The sequence below is a fragment of the Oratosquilla oratoria genome, chromosome 32 (genome assembly GCF_046742065.1).
Source record: "Oratosquilla oratoria isolate Oo_2021 chromosome 32, ASM4674206v1, whole genome shotgun sequence".
NCBI lineage: Eukaryota > Metazoa > Arthropoda > Malacostraca > Stomatopoda > Squillidae > Oratosquilla > Oratosquilla oratoria.
In genome coordinates, this window is record NC_134808.1 from 49,645,618 (window position 1) to 49,672,402 (window position 26,785).

At 39.9% G+C, this 26,785-nt stretch overlaps 1 protein-coding gene across 3 annotated transcripts in view; it reads left to right on the forward strand.

Annotated features, from left to right (window-relative positions):
- Positions 1-26,785, forward strand: part of Dlg5 (MAGUK family member discs large 5) — a 451,629-nt gene that overhangs the window by 241,515 nt on the left and 183,329 nt on the right. For all 3 annotated transcript variants that reach the window (XM_076172266.1, XM_076172267.1, XM_076172268.1), the window contains exon 6: positions 2,441-2,558. In XM_076172266.1, the coding sequence (XP_076028381.1) occupies positions 2,441-2,558 (118 nt within the window). The remainder of the gene's footprint in view (positions 1-2,440; positions 2,559-26,785) is intronic.

The following is a 26,785-nucleotide window of genomic DNA, read 5'->3' on the forward strand; positions in this document are numbered from 1 at the left end:
GTATGATGATGCATCACAATACTCGCATTATAAAATATAAAGTTACAGCTGTATTACTTGTTCTCTTTCACTTTGAATGTTAATAAGCACATTAAGATATTAGGCCAGTTCATGGAATGTGGGGGTCACTCGGCTACAACTATAGAATGAATATAATAAAAACACAGACTCTGGCATCCTCATATACCCATTCGCTCCTCATGACGCCTACATAGGCGTCATCGAATCGAAGGTGTTAAGCATGAGAGGACTAGGAGAGAGGGTTGCCATGTGATTCCCATATCCATCTTCCATCACCTTTGCACTTTTCAGTTTCTGTCTATGTAACTAGTTGCTGAATGTGAAGGAGGATAGGGAAGGAAAGATAGCTGCAGTGGGAAATACGAAGAAAATGAGAGTGATGAGTGAGGAGAATGGAGGAGAAATAAGGAAGGATGAGGTGAAGGCAGTTGTAAAGATGATGAAAGCAGGTAAGGCACCTGGTCTGGATGGATGTCATGCAGAATGTCTGAAAAAGGGAGGTTCAGTGATGGTGGACTGGTTGGTGAGATTATTTAATGTTTGCTGGAGAGAGGGTAGAGTACCGGAGGACTGGAGTAGTGCCTGTATAGTTCCTCTTTACAAGGGAAAAGGGGACAAGTGTGAATGTAGTAATTTCAGAGGGATTAGCCTGTTGAGTGTAGTAGGGAAGGCTTATGGGAGAATCTTAATTGAGAGGATTAGGAGAGGAACAGGAGTAATTGGTGAGGAACAGTGTGGATTTAGGACGGGTAGAGGTTGTGTAGATCAGATCTTTGTGGTAAGACAGATATGTGAGAAAGCTATAGGAAAGGGGAAGGATGTTTTTTGGGCTTTTATGGATCTGGAAAAGGCTTATGATAGGGTAGACAGAAAGGCACTGTGGGAGGTTATGCAGATTTATGGGATAGGAGGAAAGCTTTTGGGAGCTGTCAAGAGTTTTTATGAGAGTAGTAGAGCATGTGTTAGGATTGGAAATGGAGAAAGTGAGTGGTTTGAAGTAAAGGTGGGACTTCGTCAAGGATGCGTTATGTCGCCCTGGCTGTTCAACTTATACATGGATGGGGTGGTGCGAGAGGTGAATGCTAGGGTAGTGAGTCAGGGATTGGAGATGGCTAAAGAAAATGGAGAAAAGTGGGAGGTGAGCCAGCTGTTGTTTGCGGACGACACTGCCCTTGTGGCAGGGTCAGAGGAGGGATTGAGGAAGCTGGTGGCAGAGTTTGGGAGAGTATGTGATAGAAGAAAGCTAAAGATAAATGTGGGTAAAAGTAAGGTGATGAGATGTACAAGGGGTGAAAGTGGCAGTAGACTGGAAGTGAACATTAAGGGAGAGCGACTGGAGGAAGTGGATAGTTTTAGATACTTGGGTGCAAGTGTAGCAGGAAAAGGTGGAGTGAAGGTGGAGGTAGAATGTAGATTGAGAGAAGCGAGTAAATGCCTTGGTGGATTAAAGAGTGTAATGAGAAATAGACATTTGGGAATGGATGCAAAGAGGAGACTGTATGAAGGAGTGATTGTGCCAACAGCACTGTATGGGGCAGAAACGTGGAACAGAAGAGAAGAAGAGAGAAGGAGTTTGAATGTGTTTGAGATGAGGTGTCTGAGAAGTATGGTGGGGGTGACTAGGCTAGATAGAGTGAGAAATGAGGAGGTGAGGAGGAGAACAGGGGTGAAAAAGGATTTGGGAGAGAGGGTTGATGAAAGAATATTAGGATGGTTTGGACACATGGAAAGAATGAGTGAAGAAAGACTAGTAAAAGAGGTATGGAAGGCAGATGTGGAGGGAGTGAACATGAGGGGACGTCCTAGGTTGAGGTGGATGGATGGGGTGAAGGGGGCTTTGGGGAAGAGGGGAATGTCTGTTGAGGAAGGAAGGGAGAGGACGGAAGACAGAGGTGAGTGGAGAATGGTTGTATATGGATGATGTTGTGACTGCATGAGGAGGAATGGGCGGGGGGGTGGGGGGTGGGGTAGTATGTGTGAGTAAATTTTGACGCAGCCCGAAGGGATTTCTCCCCGTCCTCTCCTTATATTAAAGGGGGACGGAGAGGGGGGGTCGCCGATTAAATGAAGCGGCCTTGCTGTGGATGTACTGTGTCTTGCGACACTGCTTCTGACCCAGGGCGGTGGGCAGGGTGCAGGGATGACCCGTCATCCAGGAGGTGCTCAGATGAGAGGAAGGGTGGGAGGGGTGTGGAGTGTATGTAGGGATGAAATGGGTGGGAGTGTTTTTATGCCTTTCCCTTTTTGGCTACCCCCCTTGGAAGGGGGAAAAAGCCTTGGTATATGTATGTATATGTATGTAACTAGTTTTATCCATGCAAAGGAGGGGAAATTTATATTGGTATGACGAAAGTGTGAATAGTGACTTTCTAAGTAGTTTACAGGTTGCTACATTAATGTGCATTGTATTACTTTTCAGGCAAAATATAGAGATAACAAGGAAGTATGAAAATGCCATGAAAGATGTAGAATATTACAGGAAACAAGAAAGAGCAGCATATGGCGCCTTGCAGTCCCTACGGGTACAATATGAGGAGGTATGTGTCCAGATATGTTAATTATCAGGAAGGTTGTACCTTGCTTCATTTTAACCCCATTAGATGTACTTACTAGATTTTGCTGTGATGGACCTCAGATGTCCATCTCAGAAAATAGCCTTATACTGAAATGGATAATAGTGTCCAAAGTAACCCTTTTGATATAATGACATTTTACAAACTATAAATATTGTGGGTAAGGGTGCTTAATTCTGTTGAGCAAAGAGGTGAACACCCATTCTATTGTGAACTGTCATGGACTACACTTAAATGGGTGATGTACAGATAGTTCCACTTAAAGAATAACCAATTTGTAATCTAATTTAACTGGAATTATTTTTAGTACTTACCAAAGTCAGTAATAGCTAAATAAATTACACAAAAACTCGTTTCATTTACTGCAATTTGAAGTTACCGATCCTGTCCCCAAAACGTCGTCTGCTTCTTCCATTCTACAAAATCTTGGCTGTGGTGCCCTCTACTCCTCAGTGATGTTATGAGTTGTGTTCATTCTTCATGCATTGTCATTGTGTGTCGGGTGCCTCTTGCGATTTAATATAAAATTTAGGAATTATGAAAATGAAGAAAACTACTGAGGAAATCACATGACTAGGATGGAAGGAATAGAAGAAAAGAGGAGAATAACAATATATGAATAACATATAGAACTGAGAGAGAAAGGCAGAAGAAAGAATATGATAATTGACCAGCAACAGTGATATAACAGAGAAATTAAATAAAAATAATATAACAGGAAAAACAAAACAAAAGATAGGTTGATGAGGAAGACAAAGTGTTGGAATGGCTGACACATTGGTGAAGACGTGGCTTCCAACACCACTGATAATTACGTAATTCACATTACGTCAAGTTTACAGAACCACAATTTTAGGACAGGAAGGGGTTGCAAGATCAGATTTTTCTGGTAAGACAGATATGTGAGAAAGCTATACTAAAAGGTAAGGATGTATTTTGGGCTTTTAGGGAGCTGGAAAAGGCTGACAGGGTAGACAAGAAGGCACTGTGGGAGGTTTTGCAGATATATGGGATAGGAGGAAAGATGTTAAAAGCAGTCAAAAGTTTTTGTGAGAGTAGTAGAGCTTGTGGACTAGAAATGGAGAGAGTGAGTGGTTTGAGGTAAAAGTGGGACTTCGTCAGGGATGTGTTATGTCATCCTGGCTGTTCAATTTATACATGGATGGGGTGGTGCAAGAAGTGAATATAAGGGCAATGGGTAAGGGATTGGAGATGGTTAACCACTTCCATACGGTGACGCCTATGTAGGCGGCATGAGGAGCAAGTAGGTACTCGATGATGTCGACGTTGCCATCTTGATTATATTTATTGTAGTCGTACCTACGTAATTTCCATTCTCTCTAAACTGGCTTCATCAATTTTCTATGGTTATCAAAATACACGGGTGAAAGAGAACAAACGATTGAGCACTGACTTTATTTTTTATAATGCGATTATTATGACGCAACATTGCACGTCGGGCAGCTAATGCTGCCAGACGTGCGATGTGCCCCGGAGTGAAGAGGTTAAAGAAAATGGAGAAAAGTGGGAAATAAGTCAGTTGTTGTTTGCTGACGACACTGCGCTTGTAGCAGGATCAGAGGAGGGATTGAGGAAGTTAGTGACAGAGTTTGGGAAGGTGTGCAAAAGAAGGAGGTTGAAGATAAATATGGGTAAAAGTAAGGTGATGAGATGTACAAAGGGAGAGAGTGGCAGCAGATTGGAAGTGAGTGTTGACCTTTTCACTCCGGGGCACATCGCACGTCTGGCAGCATTAGTTGCCCGACGTGCGATGTTGCGTCATAATAATCGCATTATAAAAAATAAAGTCAGTGCTCAATCGTTCATTCTCTTTCACCCGTGAATTTTGATAACCATAGAAAATATGATGAAGCCAGTTTAGAGAGAATGGAGGTTACGTAGGTACGACTACAATAAATATAATCAAGACACCGACGTTGGCATCATTGCGTAGCCACTTGCTCCTCATGATGCCTATGTAGGCGTCACCGTATGGAAGTGGTTAAGGGAGAGAGACTGGAGGAAGTGGATAGTTTATACTTGGGTGTGAATGTGGCAGGAAAGGGAGGAGTGGAGGTGGTAGTAGAATGTAGAGTGAGAGAAGCAAGTAAATGCCTTGGTGGATTAAAAAGTGTAATGAGAAATAGACATTTGGGAATGGATGTTAAGAGGAGATTGTAGGAGTAAGTGATTGTGCTGACAGCACTGTTTGGGTCAGAAACATGGAATATAAGAGAGGAAAAGAGAAGGAGTTTGAATGTGTTTGAGAAGAAATGCCTCAGAAGTATGATAGGGACTAGTAGGCTAGATAGAGTGAGAAATGAGGTGAGGGGGAGAATGGGGGTGGGAAGAAAATTGGGAGATAGGATTGATGAAAGAATATTGGGATGGTTTGGGCACATGGAAAGAATGAGTGAAAAAAAGATTAGTAAAAGAGGTATGGAAGGCAGAGGTGGAAGGAGTGAACATGAGGGGTCAACCTAGGATGAGGTGGATGGATGGGGTAAAAGGGGCATTGGGAAAGAGGGGAATGTCTGTTGAAGAAGGATGGGAGAGGACAGAAAATAGGGGTGAATGGAGAAGGGTTGTGTATGGATGATGCTGTGATGCATGAGGGGGAGGGGGGGAGGGAGTATGTATGAGAAAGAAATTGATGCAGCCTGAAGGGATTTCTCCCCGTCTTCTCCTTTTATGCATGAAGGGACAGAGAGGGGGCTCACCAAATTAATGAAGCGGCCTTGCTGTGGATGTGCTCTGTCTTGCAACACTGGTTCTGACCCAGGACAATGGACAAGATGCAGGGATGGCCTGTCATCCAGGAGGTGCCAAGATAGTATAGGAGTGGAGTATGTAGTGCCTTCCTGTCTACTCTGTCATAAGCCTTTTTCAGATCCATGGATCAGAAAAACAATACTAATATATTAAACAGCAATTTTCTTTTATTAGACCTATACTAGAAATTAATTTCAGTTGTATAATGTATTCAATATAATCACAATTTAGTAGCTGGCTTAATAAGGTCATGCAGAGTAGGAGTAAATAAAAAAAAAACACTTGTCATTAGCTGGAACAGTTTGGTATGTTCTTAGCTATACATGTAGTGAAACTTTTGTTTTTTATACAGTGTGTGAACAATTTAACTTGTAAAAAATAAGTTTTATCGGGTAGTAACATATCACCATGATTAACCTTTTTGCCGGCACACTTGGTCTGAGATGAAAAGATATCTGTATTACCTTGTAGAAATCATAGTTTACAAAACTTGTGACATCCAGGTGTAGAATGAGGATGCTGCAGGATTTTGTATTTACCTAATTGTAGTGTACAGGAAAGGAGCAACTCTTATTGGGTTCTGTTCTATTCTCAAATTTTCTAACATACCTAGAACCAATATTATATACGGCTCCAAGTTAATCTGTATCTTTGATTTCCAATTATCATAATTAGACTTGAACTTGTGTATTGTTTGAGCTTGGGCTATATCACCTTCGAAGCTATTCCACATATACATCTTTATGGAAAACTGTATTTCTTCACATCCTTTCAACATGTGGTCTTTCTTAATTTACTTCCATGACCTTTTAAAGACCTCCCATCTTTAATCAGGAGATGAGTGCAATCTATCTCCTTTCATGACCTGAACATTGTAAAATTGGCAGACCCAGTCCTTTAGTCTTTCCTCGTATGGCATTTATCTGTCAGGCTGGGGACCAGTTTGTTTGCTACCCTTTGTATTCCCTCAATCTTACTTATATCCTTTACTCTGTGTGGGGATGATACTACTGACGCATATTCCAGTCTTGGGCGTATCAGGGTTTCAATGAGTTTTTTCATCATCTCTTCATCCATGTAATGGAATGCCACTTTAATCTTCAGTAGTCCATGTGTCTCTCCCACAATCCTACTAATATGTTTGTCAGGTGACAGGTTGTCTTTTATCAACACTCCCAAATATTTCCCCTCTTTTGCTTTTGTAATAGGTTCACTTATAGTACTTTGCATTTTTTGTATTGAACTTCATTTCCTATTCTTGGCTCCATGCAAAAATAGTATCTAGATCTTTTCGCAATATTCTACCATCCACATTTTTCATTCTACTCATGATTTTTGTATCATCTTTTACATAAACATATTGACATAGCTTGTTGTTCCTTCCATCATGTCATCAACCTATGCAAGAAACATTATTGATGCAAGCCTTGTGGTACTCTGCTCATTACTGCTCTCCAGCTTGACATCTCTTTTACTACTGTCCTCGTGTATCCTTCCTTCAAAAAAGTCTTTAATCCATTCTAGTAGTTTGCCTCTCAGTCCTCCAACATGCTCCAATTTCCACATAAGCCAACTTTGAGGTACTTTATCAAATGCCTTCTATAGGTGTAGGTACACACAGTCCACCCACCCCTCTCTCTCTTGCACCATATCAATCACTCTCAAGTAAAAGCTTAAAAGGTTCAACAGACATGACCTTCCAGATCAGAAGCCAAACTGACTATGAATGTTTTTCTTTTCAAAATATTTGGTCCATTGATTTTTCAGTCCTTTCACATAATATCACTATTGTGCTGGTTAGTGATACTGGCTTGTAATTCAGTGGTGTTTCCTCGTTTCCACCTTTTTAAATTGGCACCATGTTTGGCCTTTTCCAATCGAGTAGCACATTGCCTTCTTTCAATTAACATGTAATAAGACTGTGGATCTTGTCCACTAGTTCCCTACATTCTTTAAGTATTCAGTTTGAGATCCCGTCAGGTGCTGAAGCTTTTGTTACATCCAGTGATCCCAAGAGATTGAGCACCTCCCTCACTTCTACATTTATATCTGCTAAACCTGGTTTTTTGCTCCCGTCACTGTTCTCCAAAAAGTTGCACTCTTTTGTGAAGACCGATTGGAAACCTTCATTTGTTATTTCTGTCTAAACTGAGGCCTCTTCAAAGACCTCGCCATCTACTATTAACTAGTTAATTTCTTTCCTGTGTTTCAATTTACCATTTATGAACCTGTAAAACAGTTTTGATTCATCTTTGCATTTTTCTGCTACACTTCTTTCAAAATTTTTCTTCCTGCGAATTATGGTATTGTGTAGGAGCACACTGCAAAAATATTGAATATGTTACATATACTACCCTTGCTTTTATGAGTGCCCAAAGACAGCATTGCAGTCAACATGCACGCAGGTAAGCACCAATGAAGTGCCTGAATGAAAATTTCAGAGAGATATTCTGGCTCAAATTGATAGGCCATAACTATGCTGTCTATCCACACACCTTGCCAGATGTCAGAGATATTTAGGGAGTTGAGACTACTCTCAAAAGACAATGAAAAACTCTCAGTATCACTGAATATCATCTGTTTTGCTGCAGAATGCTTGAGTTGTTACACAAACCATGACATCATCAGAACTAATACCAAGAGATGGCACTGCATGGTGTGTTTTAGAATGCAAGTTAGCAGACGACAGATCTTTTTGTCAAAATGTCCCTCAAATAGTAATGTTTGTTTTAAACATGGTTCTTGTGTAAGTAAATAATATTACATAAGAAAAAATGCAAAGTTGTAACAGGGCTTAGTTGTTATCCATTAACTTAGGATGGCCCTTGTACTGGAGTGGAACTCATAAACAACCCTTTTAACTGAATGGATATATGTATATATATATACACACACATATACCAAGGGCTTTTTTTTCCCTTACAAGGGAGGTAACCAAAGTCAAAGGCATAAATCCACTCCCACCCATTTCATCCCCACGTACTCCATTCCCATTCACCACCCCTCCCTCTTTCTCAACTCCTCCTGGATGACGGGTCATCCCTGCATCTCGCCTACTGCCGTGGGTCAGAAGCAATGCAACAGTATATAATACCTGGAATAGCCCAATCACAGTGTCTGTAATGATTTACAAGTTCTCTGGATGATACTTTTTTCTAAGGAATGAGTTGTCGTGTTCAGGTTATAATTATCGTAAGCCCTACAACCAAGTGAGGTAACTTGTAGTTATAACTTTCAGGTATTTTTGGCTGACTTGGGAGCATCAATGAACACCTAATAGTCCTGCAAAATTGATGTTAGAGACAATTATCTTCCTTTCATCCAACTTCAAAACCTTTCAACACCTTTACATTATTTCGTAGTTTTGTATAGGTCTAGACTTTAAATCCGACTCATGTACATTGATGGCACAATTGGAAATATGCTGGTCTTGCATTCGCTTAAATGTGGGTTCGATTACCACACTTCTTGATGATTCCCATCAGTGAATGTTACCTGCCCCAGCAGTCCAAGCATATAAGGCAAAAGTGGTGGGTTCAGCCACAGGTATGCACCTCTTGGTCGAGACTCCTCACCTTCTTCTATTTCCTTTACCTTTTAATGAGAGCTGGAAACTTGCAGCTCTTTTCCTTCTACCAACATTTATGTATTTATTATTCTTTTCCTGTGTCAAATGCCCACTTTTGTCTTTTTTCACAATTATTTTCCTTTCAAGTGGCTCTTTCTTGTTGAGGTTTGTTAGCAATGTGTTTGTGTAGTGGCCCTCTTAAAATTCTTGTTGATTTAGTGAGATAGGTGTGCATATATTCTTTTTTAGATCAGTCTCCCCTTTATTTTAGATACAGTAGAGAGGAGAAAGTTTTGGAGGATACTTGGTTCCCTGGCAGGTTACAAGGTGTGTCAGAAAACTTCCAGGACTGGTGTTGCAAAAGATTTCAAATCCAAACTATAAGTTTTCTCCTTCAAAGTAATCCCCCTGAAGTCTAACACACTTTCCCATCCTTCTCTGCCACACTTGCATGCATTCATTCCTAGAAGGATTCTTCAGGGATCCTCTGCAGCTCCGTTGTCATGGCCTTTTTGATGTCCACATCTTCAAAACGGGTTCGCTTGATGACTCCGTTGAGCTTAGGGAAGAGGAAGAAATCACATAGAGCCAGGTCGGGTGAGTAGAGAGGTTGCTCCAGCACAGTGATGTTCTTCTCGCCTAGGAATTCTCAGATTCTCAGGGCACTGTGAGTAGGCACGTTGTCATGGTGAAACAGCCCTGAGTTGGCTTGGCACAACTCTTGCCTCTTCTCGTGCACTGAATGAAGCAAATGCCACAGTATCTCTTAGTAGATATGCAGGTTGATCATGTGGCCCTGTGACAAGAGCTCAGAATGGACGATGCTTCTCACATTAAAGAATGCAATCAACATGACTTTGACTTTGAACTTCGACCATCTTGCTTTATTCGGCCTTGGCGATGTCAGACTCTCCCACTGAAGGCTCTGGCGTTTGGTCTCTTGGTTGTACTTGAAAATCCACGACTCATCTCCAATGATGACTCTCCCTAGCAAGTCTGGTTCTATTTCAAGACACTCAAGGATGTCCTGACACACTTGCATGTGTCAATCCATCTGGTTATTGTTCAGCAGTTTTGGCACCATCTTTGCACAGACTTTATGCATGTCCAAATCTTCACTGATAATCTTCCAGACATCTCGATTCATGCCCAGCTCATTTATGATCAGTTGAACAGTCAGCCGACGATCGCTACACACCATCTGCCCACTGCACTCAACATTGGCCTCAGTCCTGCTAGTTGAAGGCCTTCCACTCGCCATGTCCTCACGTCCCTCTTTAACCTCTTGCACCACTCAAGAACACATGAGGTGACATCATCTCATCTCTGTACACTTGCTGCAGTAATCCCAGTGCTTCTGATGGAGTTTCCCCCAACCAGACCAGAAACTTCAGTTTTGTTCTTTGTTCTGTACTCATTGCTTAATGACCTGAAAGAGAGGATATGTATATAAAAGCATATGGAAAAGTAGTTCAATGGCTGCAGAGAGCTGAGACCACAGTTATATACTCCAGGGGATTACTTTGAAGGGGAAAACTAGTAGTTTGGGTTTGAAATAGATCTTTTGTGACACCAGTCCAGGAACTTTTCTGACACGTCGTATTTGGTTTCAGGAAATGGATTATGTGTGCTCTTTTTCAGTATGTTCAGAGGCTATTGCATTAGGGATTTTATTGCTAGAGTGCCCAGATGTTTCAGGTGGTACTATGATGTTTTGTCTAGACCCTCTGATTTTTAGTTTTTTGATAGTGTTTCCCTTGTCTTTGCAAGAGAATGTTAGTGCAGCTTCTGCATTTGGCTTTGTCTTGCATGTCTAGTATTTTTTCTGTTTTCAGATGACATTGTTTAGAAGCTTGTTTTAGAGAAATGGTATTGTATTTTTGTTTTGGTGATCATATTTTGTTCTGTGGGACTTGCTTCATGAGTGGACAGGATTTTTTATGATTGTTATTTATACTTTATTCTACATATTTTACATATTTTTTCATTGTAGCATATATCACATTATTACTATTGTTTTGTATGATTTCAGTGTAATTTTCTTCATAGTGTATTATTTCTTATTATTTCTCTTTAACATTAGGGAAGCCATCTTTGTGAAATTTGGGTTGTATATGGTGTTTGTGATCATTTCTGTGGCTTCATAGACAGGATTTTGGTTATTATGAAATTTTTATTAATCCTGTTTTTCTTTCTATGTGTTTGCTGGCTATTTTACCTTGTAGTTTATATATATGGTATGTATTTTTGTGGTTAGGTTCAATTTTTTCTTCAAATTCTTTAGTGACTGGGGAAATGGTATGAAGGTAGGTAAATATTTTTTCCCCCATGGTATTTATGAATGATTTCAAACTATTGTATTGCTGGTTTCTTTGCCATTCATTGGTAGAAACTACTTCACATCAGTCCAGAATGGCAGCCTCATCAACTATGTTTCTAAGCAGACAAGAGGAAGAAGGGCAGCCACTGGTTGTCAACTCTCTGTGTGAGAAAAAGTTGTGGGAAATAGTTGAAGTTGATAGGTCTGAGGCTCAGTCTGGAGACTAATTAGTCCTTCGGGTTTTTGCCTTCAAATGGAAGTGAGGATGTTCATAGGTTTTCAAAGTTCATGGTACTTTCGTGAAAGGTGCATCAATGTATAAAATGATTGAAGTACTGACAAAATTACTGTATTGATTGTAATACTTTTTAATGAGGGACTGATGACAGATGACCTGCATAATGTGGTTAAGTGAGGACAACAGAGAAAGTCATCTCAGGTACCCATCTTCAAACTATCATTTTCCTCACTTCCATCTAGAAGTGCGAACCTAAGGTGCTGACACTTTGTCTTGAGATTGTACCTAGGGTTTGTCTTTATGAACCTGTATTTTCTCCGCTTTTAAACACTATGAGAGTTGACGGCCAGCAAATGTTCCACTCCTGCTACTTTCACCTGATGTTGAAACAACCCCACACTAATACGACACAGAATTTAGTCTGAGGTCTCTCTCCCCAAAGAGATCTAAGGGAGGACCAGAAGACCATTGTCAGCTGCTCTAGGGGCTTTGGGTTTCCAGCCAGCATAACTCAAGGCAACAATTGATAAACTTTTATTTCGAGGTTTATGTAAAATAAATACAATCATTGACATTAACATGAACAAATTGTTTAAAGTGGCTACTAGGATTAAAGGGTTAAACAACTTTTAATATTCTGGGTTTTTTTATCTTTGGACACTATACAGCTGTTCTCCTCCTTCCCCTACTTCCTTCAGATAGCAAGAGTCCATGCACCAGATGATAGAACACAAGACTTATCATCATATTTATAAAATGCCATGAAATGCTTGGGCATACACTACTGTGAGTAAAATAAAAATTGCTGGACAACACATGATATATTAAGAATAAAAACTGTTTACTACCATCCCAACCCTTTCACATGGAGCTCTGTCACAGGCGATATCAGCTGCTTCAAAAGCTTACATTGTGGCACTCGTTCAACAGTGTTGGCATAATCAGACTTGAGTTCCTATATGTAGGAATTCAAGTAATATTTTGTAATTCCTCTAAAATTTCCTGAACCTTTGCATCAATAATAAACTCCAAAATCCACTTTATATGTATTTGTAGAATGTTGTATATTAAGTGAGAGTTACCCCTGCTAAGCAGTTAGGTTACAATCGGACACTCCAATACATGTTAGGCATTTATATTTACCAAAATATCAGTGTGCAAGCCCAGTAACTATTTAAGGCACATACATTCCTATGGGAGTTTTATTAGGAGTGATGTATACTGAATCAATGCACTGATTTTCTAAATTCTTATCTTTATCAAATTTTTAACATGTATATTTGAGGTGTAATCAGTGAATAATCACAGTAAGTGTGAATACTTGGTAATGAGTGGAATGATGTAGGCAGAATTTTGTTTGGTTTGTAACAGATTTTCTGCAGTTACCAAGTTAGTGTGTATGTGTGTGTGTTTACTTGTTGCATTTGCCTATTTGTTGTATACAGGCTTGGAGCTGCACATAGGGGGTACAATCTCTTTGCCTTTGTCTTGAATTTGTGCTGTTGTCCTGGATTTTATTTTTTTCCCATTTGTTTTTTAAGTGGAGAGTGGAAAGTGGAGACCACTGTGAAGGATAACATATATACACATACCAATGGCTTTTTCTCCCTTACAAGGGGGAGTAGCCAAAAAACAAAGGCATAAAATCCACTCCCACCCATTCCATCCCCACATACTTCACTCCCATCCACCCCCTCCCTCTTATCTTGGCTCCTCCTGGATGACAGGTCAAACCTGCATCTTGCCCACTGCCCTGGGTCAGGAGCATAGAAGTGAAGGATAACAGGATGCACTAAAACTCCCCCAGTGGGATGCCTTTGTAGACCAGAGTCCTCCAAGGAGAACACAGTGCTGCACTAGAGCCCTGAACACCACACACTACACTGTTTCATGGGCACCACCAATAGAAGGATAGAAGGCATTTGGGGAACTACTCCAGCATATATAGCACACACAGGGCATCTACATGGAGGCATGTGCACACCCAGATAACTGGACAGGCCCTTTAGGAAGGACTGCCAAACTCAGCACTCCAACAACAGCCCCTAGACATAGGCTCTGCAGGCCTTCCTGTACCCAACAGGAACCACACTGGCACACCTGCACACAGGACACCACCCAGCATGAAGATGGTGCTAACTCAGAATAGGCCTTGCCACAGATTCAATCTACCCCAGATGCAACCACCACACAGAAGACACACAACCTCATACTACAATGCCCCACACTAACAATCCCCAGACAACAACATAGTATTTCTTCCCTGATTGATTATAAAAAATGTATATAATTAAAAAAATAAATAATCTTTTCTAGTTTTTTGCCATGACCTCTTGTTGATCTTTCACCCTATATGAGCAGATTTTTTTTTTTTTACAGTTTACAAATATGAATTTTTACTTCATGATCTTAACATCACCTGTGAATGAGTTTGCATAGGTACCTATTCAGTTCATCAAAACAGAAGAAACAGTACAAGTACCAGAACAGTGTCTTGTGGTACTCCACTAGCCACTTCATTCCAATATGACTTTTCATCTCACACTACTGTTCTCATATATTTATCACTTACAAAGTCTTTTACCCATTTCATTGTATTCCCTTTAAGTTTTTCTAAGCTTTGTAACTTTCACTTTAATCTTATGTACAGCACCTTGTCAAATGCATTATCCAAATCCAGATACACACAATCAGACATTTTCTTTTATACAGCACAACCTATCAATCTATGTACAAAAGGTTTTTTCCCCTTGTAAGGGAAGTAGTCAAGTCCAAAGGCATGTACCCATTCTACTCCCATCCACCACCCTTCCCTGTCTTTTGCCCACTGCCCTGGGTCAGAGGTAATGCAACAGGATGCAGTACAACCACAACAGGCCCACTTAACTTAATCAGTGACCCCCATCTCCATCCCCTCACATGGAAAATAGAGAAGATGAGAGAGAAATCTCTTCAGGTTGTATCAAAATATCATTCACACATAACCACTCCTTACTCCCCCCATCCCCCACCCCCTCTCTTCCCGGCATCACAGTATCTATACACAGCCTCTCTCCAGTCACCCCTATATCCTGTCTTCTCCCTTTCTTGCTCACTCCCCTTTCATCCCATCCATCTATCTCATCATTGGTCATCCCCTCAAGTTCACTCCCTCCACCTCTGTTTTCCACACCTCATTTACTGATTTTCCCACACACTATATCTCTGTACCCAAACCGTCCCAATATTCATTCATCACCCCTATCTGCCATCTCCTTTTCCATCCCCACTCTCCTCCTCACCTTACTTTTCACTCTATCCAACCTTGTAACCCCTATCATACTTCTCAGACACTCTGTCTCAAACACACTTAAACTTTTTCTCTGTATTTCTCTTTAAATTGCAAGTCTGCCCCATACAGTGTTGTCAGCACAATCACCCTTTCATGTAATTTCTTTGCATTCATTCCCAGTTGCCTTTTTCTCATCACACTTTTTTCATCCCCAAAGTCATTTACTTGCTTCTCTCAGTCTACAATTTACCTCAACCTCCACTCCCTTTCCAGCCGCATGTAGCACCAGGTACCTAAAAATATCCACTCCCACCAACCTTTCTCCTTTAGGACTTCCAACTCTCTGCCAACTTCCTTGTACATCTCATCACTTTACTTTTACCCACATTTACCTTAAACTTTATCCAATTTCATACCTTCCCAAACTCCATCACTAACTGCTCTAATCCTCACAGTATCATCAGCAAACAACAACTGACTCACCTCCCACTTTTCTCCATTTTCTTTAACCATCTCCAGTCTCCTACCCATTTACATCCCACACCACCCCACCCATCTTCACATTGAACAGCCATGGTGACATGACACAGCCCCTATGCAGCCCCCACCAATACCTCAAACCACTTGCTCTCTCCCCAATTGTAATGCAGGCTCTACTACTCACTTAATAGCTCTTGACTGCCCTTGACAGCTTTATCCTAATCCCATATATCTACAGTGCCTTCCTCTCTACCCAGTCATAAGCCTTTTCTAAATCCATGAAGTCCCAAAAAACACTTTACCTTTTGCTAGAGGTTTCACACAGATCTGCTGTACCTCAAAAATCTGATACATGCAACCCTACCTTTCCTAAACCCACACTACTCATCACCCTCTGTACCTCCCCTAATCCTCTCAATTAAAACCTACCTATAAGCCCTCCCAACTACTCTCAACAAACTGATCCCTCCAAAACTAATAGTCACATTTGTCTCCTTTTTCTTTGTTAAGTAGAACTATAGAAACACTCCTCCAGTCCTTCAGCACTTCTACCCTCCCTTAGATACACAGTAAGCAGCCTCACTAGACAGTCCACTATTATTGTACCTCCTTTCTACAGACACTTTGCTTGACACCCATCTAACCCAAGTGCCTTCCTGCACTCATCATTTTCAAAACTTGTACCTCATGGTTTTTTTTTTAATTCTCCACAATTTTCCTCTTTCATCACTAATTTTATTTGTGTCTCCCACTGCTACCACCATTCCCTTCCTATCCTCCACATTCAGCAGCTCTCTAAAATAATCTACCAATCTTCCCCGTATTGCCTCCTCTTCCATTAACATCTGTCCATCTGTGCCTTTTACCTTTTCTCTGACTTACCCCCTTCCTCTCTCCAAAATATTTTTTTATTACTTTCAGATTTTTCTCTTGCAAGCTCCTTATCCTGCTCAACAGACTCCCTACTTGAAGCTCCGTTTACCCCATCGATCCTTCTCATTCTCTGTTTTCCCCTTTAGATCATTCCATCCACCAGTACCTTCCATACACTTTTTTGCTAGTCAAAGGATTACAAAGGCTGAGCATATCAACAGGAGACCTTTTGGTCCATAACTAGGTCAGATGCAAAAAAAAATTAAAGTGATGATAGATAAAAAAAAAAAAAATTATAACATAGATAATGAATAAAATAAATAGTAAAATAAATGCATAGGTAGACTTAAATGATAAATAAATGGATAAATAGTAGATAATCAATCTACAGATACATTATATTAAATGAACAACAAGCAAATAATAATAAACAGATAGCACATAAATGATATAAAATATATAGCAGGCATTACAGCATCTTGCTTAGGTGTTTATCCAAACGAATCTTTAAAGCTTCGAACTGAACTTCATTGCACTGCCTCTGCAGGAAGTTTATTCCCTTCATTAACTACATGGTTGGTAAAGTTGTTTCAACCCACTTCCAAATTAAATCTATTTCCATATGCATGAACCCTATTTACCAGCCTCCTTTCTATCACCACTCTCCTCCACACCTCCTCATTTCTCACTCTATCCGTTCTCATAACCCCATAATACTTGTCAGACACTTCATGTCTGACATGTTTAAACTTCTCCTTTCTGCCCCTCTTGTATTATTGTATTGTTGGTCCATTGTTATAGCAGGGGGTTGCCAGATATATTCTATCTACATGATTTCACCTCAGAAAATGCCTTCCTCTTTTCATCATAAATAAGGGGAAGGTGCCACATACTTGTGACAGGTACTGAATATGTATATGTGTGTGTGTGTGTGTATATATCTGTATATGTAAGGGAGTATGTGCATATGGAAGGGAGTGGGTGGGGGATGGGAGGGGTTAGGGAGTGGTTATATTTAATGATACAGTATTTTGATGCAGCCAGAAAGGATTTCTCCCCATATTCAATGATTCTCCTGAGGGGACAGAGAGGGATGTTGTTGATTAAATGAAGCGGCCTGGCTGTGGATGTACTGTGTCTTGCTACATTACTTCTGACCTAGGGTGATAGGTGAGATGAAGGGATGATCTGTTATCCATGAGGAGTTAAGATGAGATGGAGGAAGGGGTGGTGGATGGGAGTGGAATTATGCCTTTTGACTTTGACCTCCCTGGTAAAAGGGAAAGAGCTCTTGGTATATTTATGTGTATATGTATGTATATATATATATATATGTGTGTGTGTGTGTGTATTTGCCTAGTTGTATTTTGCGGGAGAAGAGCTATGCTTGTAGTGACCCGCAGTTGCATCTTTCCACATCCAGTCCTTTCTTAAAATCATGTGAAGTTTTAGCACTCACTGTTTTCTCATTCACTTTTTTCCATGTATCTATTACTCTGTGTGGAAAGCTGTTCTTTTTCAAATCTCTTCTGTAACTGTCCTTCTTAAGTTTCTTCTTGTGTCCTCTTGTGTTTCTTCAGTCCCATTTTAGTAGATCATCCCTATTAAGAATTTCCATCCCTTTCATAATTCTGTAGATGGTTATCAAATCGCTTCTTTCTCTTCTTTGCTCCAGAGTTAGTAAGCTTAGTTTGCCCAATCTTTGTTCGTATGTCAACTTGCCAAGTGTTGGTGCCATCTTTGTCAATGCTCATTGAATTCTTTCTCGTTCATGTTTTTTATTGTACTGGGTGTCCATAGTGATGCTGCATATTCTAATTTTGGTCGTATCATTGTAACTAGTATTCTCTTTAACATCTCGTCCATGTAGTCAAAGGCAACTTTCATTGATCTTATTAAATTGTAGGTTTCTCCAACTATTTTGTTTACATGTTTGTCAGGTGTCATGTCGTTTGAGATAATTACTCCTAGGTCTCTTTCTGAGTTTACTTTTGTAACTTCCTTTGTGTATGTGTACATTCAGTAGAAGCCTAATTAGTAAACTAATTCAGCTAAGGGAGGGTGTGCTTAATTAATTTTTCTGCTTAACCAGGTGTTCATTATTGATGCCCTATGTAACAAAAATTTCCACTGTATCAAGAGTTTCTGCTAAATACCACTGGCCATTAGCACATGAAAATGGTAAGAAAAATCATAGCAGTAGTAGTGTACACAAATATGTTTGTGTATAAATCAACAGTACTGTATAGTATGATTTAGGTTGTACATAATGGCTGGTTGCAGCTGGACCATAGGATGCACTAGCAGGACTGTAAAAAAGAATAAGCTTCTTCATGGTAGTTGTGGCAGTAGCTTGAAGATCTGTTTAGAGACATGAGCTCCATCAGCAGATCTATGACATTTTCAACTATTTTGATAAATTTTTATGAAGGTTCATTATTTCATCTACATCCGAAGAGCACTTACTGTAGCATGGAAACAAATACACAATGAAATCAAGTGCTCCACCCAAATACTAATCAATAATGGCTTCAGTGAGAAAGATATTAACCACCAGATCAAGAAAAAAGGGACGACTGGTACATGGATAAAAAATAATCAAAATATAAAAAAGAAATTAACATTATTATAAATCTACATTTTCATCAGCCCATAAAGATGAGCATATAATGAAACAGATTATAAAGAGGAACATTAAACCAGTCAACCCAGAGAAAATAATGTGGTGATTTATTATAAGACAAGTCTGACAAGGAAGACCAGCTACCTCCTCCTTAAAAACAGCCCCCACCAAGAGAGAAAGGAACTCAAGAAATCACATGTCATCTACAGGTTTACTTGTGCACAAGGGAACTGTGAACCCCTCTCCACCACCTATATTGGCATGACAACAATGAGGTTATCCCATTGCCTTTCATACAACCTGACATCAGGAGCCCCTAAAATACATTTAAGAGAAGTCCACGGCACAACATTAACAATAAACATCCTGGAAGAAAACACTGAGATTTTGAAAATATATACAGATGATAGACACTCCCAATTTTAGAAGCATTTTATATTAAAAATATGAGCCAAAATCTAAATATACAACCAGATGACCTCAGGGGCCTCCCAAGCATGAGACAAATCACCACAAGCCCAAGCATGAGACATAACCCCACAAATCCAAGCCCGAGACAAAAATGTCACAAGCCTAAGTATACGACATTTTGTCACAACACGAAGTCAGAGGCTTCCCCTAGTATGTGGCATTTCGTCACTACCCGAGGTACCAGGTAATCTCTCCCAGGTGACTTGTAACCTCCCCCAGTGAAGAGCAAGTATAGAAACTTAAGTATATTAAGTAACATCATTAAATAAAACACCAGAATAATTCTTATCCTGACCAGATAGATTATTCTTAAAAGCTACTGAAGAAGGGTTTTGAACCCAAAATCACGATATAGCAAACATACCTATAGTGAAGTCATAAACCTTTCAAAGGAATATAAGTCCATAGATGTATGGAAAATATGTTTAAGAAAATAAATGCACAGTTGGCCATTACTTTCAATGAACTATGTATAAGAGAAAATCTCCTGTCCATATATGCTATTGATATATATATGATATATATACTCACACACAGGTATACCTTAAACTGTGTCATTAATTGGTTCCACAGGTCACAACTTATGTTGAAAAATTACTTAAGTTGAAAAGAGCATACTATAAACCACAAGTAAGCACTCCCTATTGTGGGCAGAGCTGATGGGAGTCACTTCACACACACACACACACACCATGACTCATGTGTCAGAAGAGCAAGCCACATACAAAGGCGCCAGTATAGTTTTCTCTTTACTAAGGCACTTTACATTGCACAGTTAGCAATGGCACAGAATACAGGGCACAAGGAGACTCAACCAGCATGCACATCCGAATCCTGACACACAAATACACTCTTCCAAACTTGGCTCTCACTCTCTTGCACCAGAACATGTATCAGCTGGCACAGCACCCACGAGACTGCTTAAACTTAACAAAAGAATTATGCAGATACGCATTTATTTGTAACTGTATTCTGAATAAAATAACTAAAAACAGTTTGGTAAAAAACAATTTTAAATTTACCTGATGCATGATGATGTTGCTTGCCTGGGCTGGTGTAGGAGGATGTTACATTATAGAAGTTGATGGCTGAGGATTGTCAGGAGATAAATTGTCAGCAGACAAATTATGTTGTATAGGAACCTGTTTCAGGAACATATCAGGAGTGCCTTGAATTCTTTTGCTCATCCTCACTTAAAGGATAAGGTTATAAGGAGCAAAAACTTCATGACAAGCTCCATAACCCTTGAAAAGTGTTGAGCATTTGGATCCGTCTCTTCAAGTAAAGTGAGACGCTTATCCTTGTGTAGAAATCCGCAAATGCCTCTTGCATTTTCTTGATGGTAAAGTGATGGCTTGGGGTCTGGTTCTTGTTCTTGTTTATTTTCTTGCTTATAAGGTCTTGGGCCCAATCTGGAGATTTGAGGGTCAACCTCTCAGAGTTACACCTGGTGGAGGCAAAGGAGTAGGCAGATTTTGAAAATTGTCAACACCACTCTTCATCTTCCAGGACCACAAGCAGGTCTTTGGTCCCTGTATTCATGTATGGTAATCTCTCCCATATCCAAACCCATTCAGCCACAGGTTGGATATGTATATGTGGCATCAGTGATTGTGATAACACTGTTAGGGAAGTGAAGAGAGATGACCAAAAAGGCAGAGGTTCAGTTGATCTCTGACACTCGAGTACAGCAATCCCTCCCACATCCAAACCAATAGGGCCACAGGGTGTTTAGGTAATAGTGGTTCATATAGAGGGGTCAAGATGTTAAATGGATAAATGAAAAAAAATCTCGAATCAAACAAATGTACTTTGATAGATTCATTATTTTTCAAAATTGTACAGTCAATTTAGGCATTCTGAATGTAGTAGCAGGATCAGCCACATATGTACCACTTTCATGCTTAACAATAAGAATTTTCTTAACTTTAATTGTAGCTCTAACAACTTCCCTCCTACTTTTATTTTCATCACTACACTTTTTAAGACCCATGGTAACTACACTAAGTTGTTATTGTATAAAAAAAAAAATAATATAGGCACAAAAAATAAAATTAGCAGCGGAAATCACAGATGTTTTTATTACATCTTGTAACAGTGAACTGGACATACAAAACATTTTGGTGGCCCGAATGCTGATGAAACATGTGCATAAACACAGACATTGTGCTCTCTTAATAGCGCAATGGTTTAAGTCACTGTTCACTTGTTACATCTCAGCTGAGTTCGAATCCTTGGCTTGACTACATATCAGGTTCCGTATATGCTTTCGTTGAGCTCCTTGTCAGTCTCGATTGTGATGGCATGGAATTAAAGTGAAAAATGAATATATGGTTGAAAAAGATTATTATCTGTGTATTGGGGACCATTCAGTGTGTATGTATATATATACATATATGTGAGAGATTCGCTAGTGGACAGTGACATCAATCCTATAGTTACAATGTTGAAACATGAAAGGGGTTTGTTCCAGTCCTTAACTCCTCCCATGGGTGGACTCAAGTCTTGGGTGAAAAAGGAATTAGGATTGCTGAGAGTGATCTTTCCTAATCTTGGGAATCGGGCAGATTTCAAGTTCTGAGACTTTTGTAGTCTCATTGGTTGAGAGGTTAAAACACCTCACACTTGTCTCACTAACAGAGGAGGGGTATGCACGTCTTACATAAAAATGATCTGATATACATATGTACAAATATATATATATAATATATATATATATATATATATATATATATATATATATAGCAACTGTCTACGAAAAAATGGTGTCATGAATTAGATAAATAGTAGGATTGGTAGCACAAAAATGATTATAAGTAGACATACTTCATGTGTGAAGATAGCATGAGGTTGGTGCAGCAGTAAGTCTCTGTTGCAGGAAAGGGATTTCCAGTACAAGGCTTTCATTATGTGAATATTCATTATTTGGACATTTTTCCAGTCTAGAATTAATAAGGTGATATAGTTTCATGACATCACAAATATCATCTTATTAAGGAGCATAGTAGCACAGGACTGAAAACTGCTGAAATCTTCAGTTTTTCTTTTTCAGATGAGAGGGAGGGTGGGAGGGGTGTGGAGTGTATTTAGGGATGAAATGGGTGGGAGTGTTTTTATGCCTTTCCCTTTTTGGCTACCTCCCTTGGAAGGGGGAAAAAGCCTTGGTATATGTATGTATGTATGTACAATTGAAGTAGCAACAACTTTGTTTTTGTCATATTAGTATTGAGCATAAATCACTGTATTTATCTGAAAAATAATCAAACAAATGAACAATGTAAAACCTTTGATATGAGAATAACTAAAATGAAAGTGGATAATTCTTCACTATTTTTTCTTTTGCCTCATGGATACCATGGCAGGCTACTCCCACCCTTCCAAGTTTAGCCATACAAACCCCATTTTCTGTTAAAATTAACAGGAACTTGGATAGGAAGATGAAAAAAAGAATGTAGTAATTTTTGCCTTTAGTAATTGTAGGGATTTGTTCAGTGAAATTGTGTTCATCAGGGATTTAGTGTACATCTGCCAACGTATGACCTCTTCAGTTTTCAACTAGGATATTCCTTCATGATGTCTCAGCTTGCCATTAACAAATTTGAAGAACACCTTATATCAGCCTACCACAATAATACATTTTCCTTTGTCTTCCACTCCTGTTATTGATGCACGTATTCTTATCTCCTCTGCAGCTTCCTTTTTCTTCTGTTTGCCGTTCCATTATTTTTCATAACTATACTTGTTCCTCTTCAATAACCACCCTTTCTATACTTTCTCCCCCTTTCATTTTCACTAGTCTTCTTAGTGCTTTGCTTCAGCATCCTCCATTTAATTTAATTTTCTTTTAATTTGTTTTAATTAACCATTACATTTTCAAGTTCTGTTTTATATGGTTCTTCAATTTACTTTTCAATTTGTCTATTTTAGTTATTTGGACAGCCACTGTTCATTCAGTGTTTTCTTTTCATTTGAATTTATTCTTCATGGTTGCCATTCTTTTCTTTGATCAAAATTACCAAACCCAATTGAAAATTTTTCTTGGGTCCTGTTTATTGTCAATAAACAGTTCACTATTTCCTTGATCATCAGTTATCATATACACTATAGATCAGGACCCCACTAATACTCCTTCACTCTTATACCTCAACTAGCTGTCTCCTAGATTATTTAGAACTGGTTCATGCATCTGCTTCCCAACTACCAGCTCAGTGTATGCATATTTACTTAGTTGTAGTGTATGGGTAGCAGTGCTCATGGTGTCTTGTCTCTCTCTCCATTTATCAAACCTTGTTCTGAATGATTATGTAGTGTTGACTTGGATTATATTCTTGTACAAATTATTCCTCAAGTCTACACATCAGTGTGGAAAGCTATAACTCCTGACATCTTTTAAAGAAGTTTGTTTTTTCAACTTACTAGACCTGTCGTCAGTCTTTCCTCTCATACTTTTCCCTCCACTTTCTCTAAACCTCTTTCCAATATAGATATATCTTATAGGTCTCTTCATTTATTCATATGTGTGCATCAAGTGATAGGTTAACTTTGTTTATGATACCTATAGCAACCATTAAAAAAATCTTGGGACCTATCTATCTATATACTAAGAGCTTTTTCCCCCATATAAAGGAGGTAGCCAAGTGAAAGGCACATACCTGCTCCCACCCATTCCACTCCCCTCCACCACCCTTTCTCTCATTGTAGCTCCTCATGGATGATGGGTCATCCCTGTATACTACCCACTGCCCTGAGTCAGAAGCAATGTAGCAAAACACAGTACTTCCACAGCAAGGCAGCTTCATTTAGTTAGCGACCCCCATCCCCTCATGCAGAAAAAGAGAGGACAGGGAGAAATCCCTTCAGGCTGTGTCAAAATGTTATTTGCACATAAGCACCCCCTACCCCCTATCCCCCACACCTCCCTTGCTTAACAGTATCAGCTATATAACGCCACTCTCCACTTATCCCTTTGCCCTCGCCCTTCCTTGCTCAACAGACATTCCCCTCTTGCTCAATGACCCCTTCACCCCATCTATCCATCTCATCTTCAGTTGCCCCCTCAAATTCACTCCCTCTACCTCTGCTTCTGCATCTCTTTTATCTTTACTTATTCTTTCCATGTGTCCAAAATATCCCAATACTTTTTCATCAACCCTATCTCCCAACTCCTTTTTCCCCCCTGTTCTCCTCCTCACCTCCTCATTTCTCACTCTATCCACCCTAGTAACCCCTATCACTTAGACTCTGCAAACGAAGATCAAGTTCTTTTAAACAATCCGACCAGGGCAGGCCTACATTACGAGGATGACTGAGCAAGTGGATACCAAGGGCTCAAGTCTACCAGTGTGTAGGTCATGACTGGGCAGTGCCATTCACACCTCCATTCCTATATCTGATGCCAGACACCTCTTGTTTGGTAATTTGTTCTATGCAAAATATTTTACATCAACTCACTCTTTAGGGGTCAACCATTTATGGTTTACAAATGAGGCACCACTACAATATAGCCCAAACTGGAATAGTACATAAATTCTAATGTAGATATGATAATTGGAAATTGGATATAATTTAGAACTGTACATGTTGGTCCTTTCTGGTATACTGTAATTAGGTAAATGTATATATATACAGAGGCATGCATACACACATGTATATTACAACTAGGTAAATATATTGTATTTACCTAGTTATATTTTACAGGAAGTGGCCCGCTATTGTATCTTTCAGTATCCAGTTTGATCGTAAATGTGTATGTGTGTGTATATATACATATGTATATATATAATATATATATATATACAGGTAGTCCTCACTTTACGCGCTAGATGCGTTCCAAAAGGCAGCGCGTAATGTGAATTTCGCGTAATGTGAGGAATTAAACTCACTACTTTGCTGTTACAAGTGTTTCCAATACCATAATCCTTCCTGCAGCTGAGCCACGAGCTAAGCATATAACCTCTGACCTGCCTTGTTGTTGTTGATTTACCACCACATATGGGATCACGGGTTAATTGGCCTTTACGCCTTGATAAGTAGCGTCCCTCTGCTGATCTGCACGCTGTTGTTGTTGTTGTAGCGGCAGCTTATTGCGATTCAAGGATGAATAAATTTCTTTCAAGTTTTTTTCTACATTCATTTTTATTTTACTTTTATGAAAATAAAATTACCCTTGGACAATGAAAAAAATCATGGGTCAGGAAACCATCCCGCAAGCTGAGATGTTGCTCTCACACGTTTCCATACTGACAACAACACAACACTCACCGCACGAAGTCTACTAATGAAAATTCCTAACTATGCTTCACCCCCAGACGTGTCACTGTGCGCTATATCGGACTCCGTGTGTGTGTGTGATGTTTGTGGTGAGGCAGGGGCGGCAGGGTCATCGGGAGCGTCCATCTCCGATTCGGTGCCTGTCTCCGATTCGCTGGTTAGCTGACTTGGTGTGCGTTGTCGGAAGAAGTTTGTGATCGGCTGTTGTTTTGTCTTTTGTTGTTTTTCTTTTAACATAGCATTATAGCAAGCCATGTTCTCCATCACACGTCGTATGATGGTGCTGCTCCTCTCGACATTAGGATCATTCTCCTCTATGACCCTCATTGCATGCATCAACGAGTCCATACACTCAGACAAGTTGGCAGCTGTGAGGGCTCGCTGTGGTCCTGGTGATGCTGCTGCTGCTGCTGCTTCCTCTTTCTCCTCCATCATTTTCACTCTCTCTTTCTCGATGTCAAACAAATCTTCATTGGAGAGCTCTTGTGTGTGAGACTGAAGCAAGTTGTCGATGTCCTCCTCTTCCAAATCCTCGAAGCCAACTTGCTGTGCTAGACGCAGACTTTTAACGTTGGCCTTGGCTACATTGTCGTCTATGCTGAATCCTTTGAAGTCGTGGACGAATTGAGGACACAATTTTTTCCAGACTCCATTGCAGCATGATGTTGGCACTTCACTCCACGAATCCTTGATGAAGGTTAGAGCATCTTTTACCGTGAACTGCCGCCAATAATCACGGACTGAGATGTTTTGTTGCTCCGTCACTTTCACAAGGTTCGACAATGTTGAACGTAGATAATACGCCTTGAATGTCGAGATTATCCCTTGGTCACAAGGCTGGATGAGCGAGGTCGTGTTTGGCGGTAAAAACACGATCTTGATGTTGTTGCTGATATCGGCCAGGTATGCTGGGTGACTTGGCGCGTTGTCCACAATCAACAAGATCTTGAAGGGGATGTTTTCTTTGTTGCAGTACACCTCCAGCTCCCTGTGCAGTTTATTCTTGAAATAATCGCCAAACACTGTCCCAGTCATCCAGCCCTTCGAGTTGGCGTACCAGTACACTGGCAGAAAGGCCTTGTCGTAACCCTGGCCAAAAAAAAAGAAACGTAAGATTTTATACGGTCTAAAAAATTCATTCGCACAATCTTTTGCATAGAAAATGGTAACATGGAATAAGGTTAGTTTTACAACTCTTACCTTGAGGGCTCGAGGATTCTCTGAGTGATACACAAGTGCTGGCTTGAGTTTGTAGTCGCCCTCTGCATTGGCCCCCAACAGCAGCGTTAAGCGGTCCTTAGATGC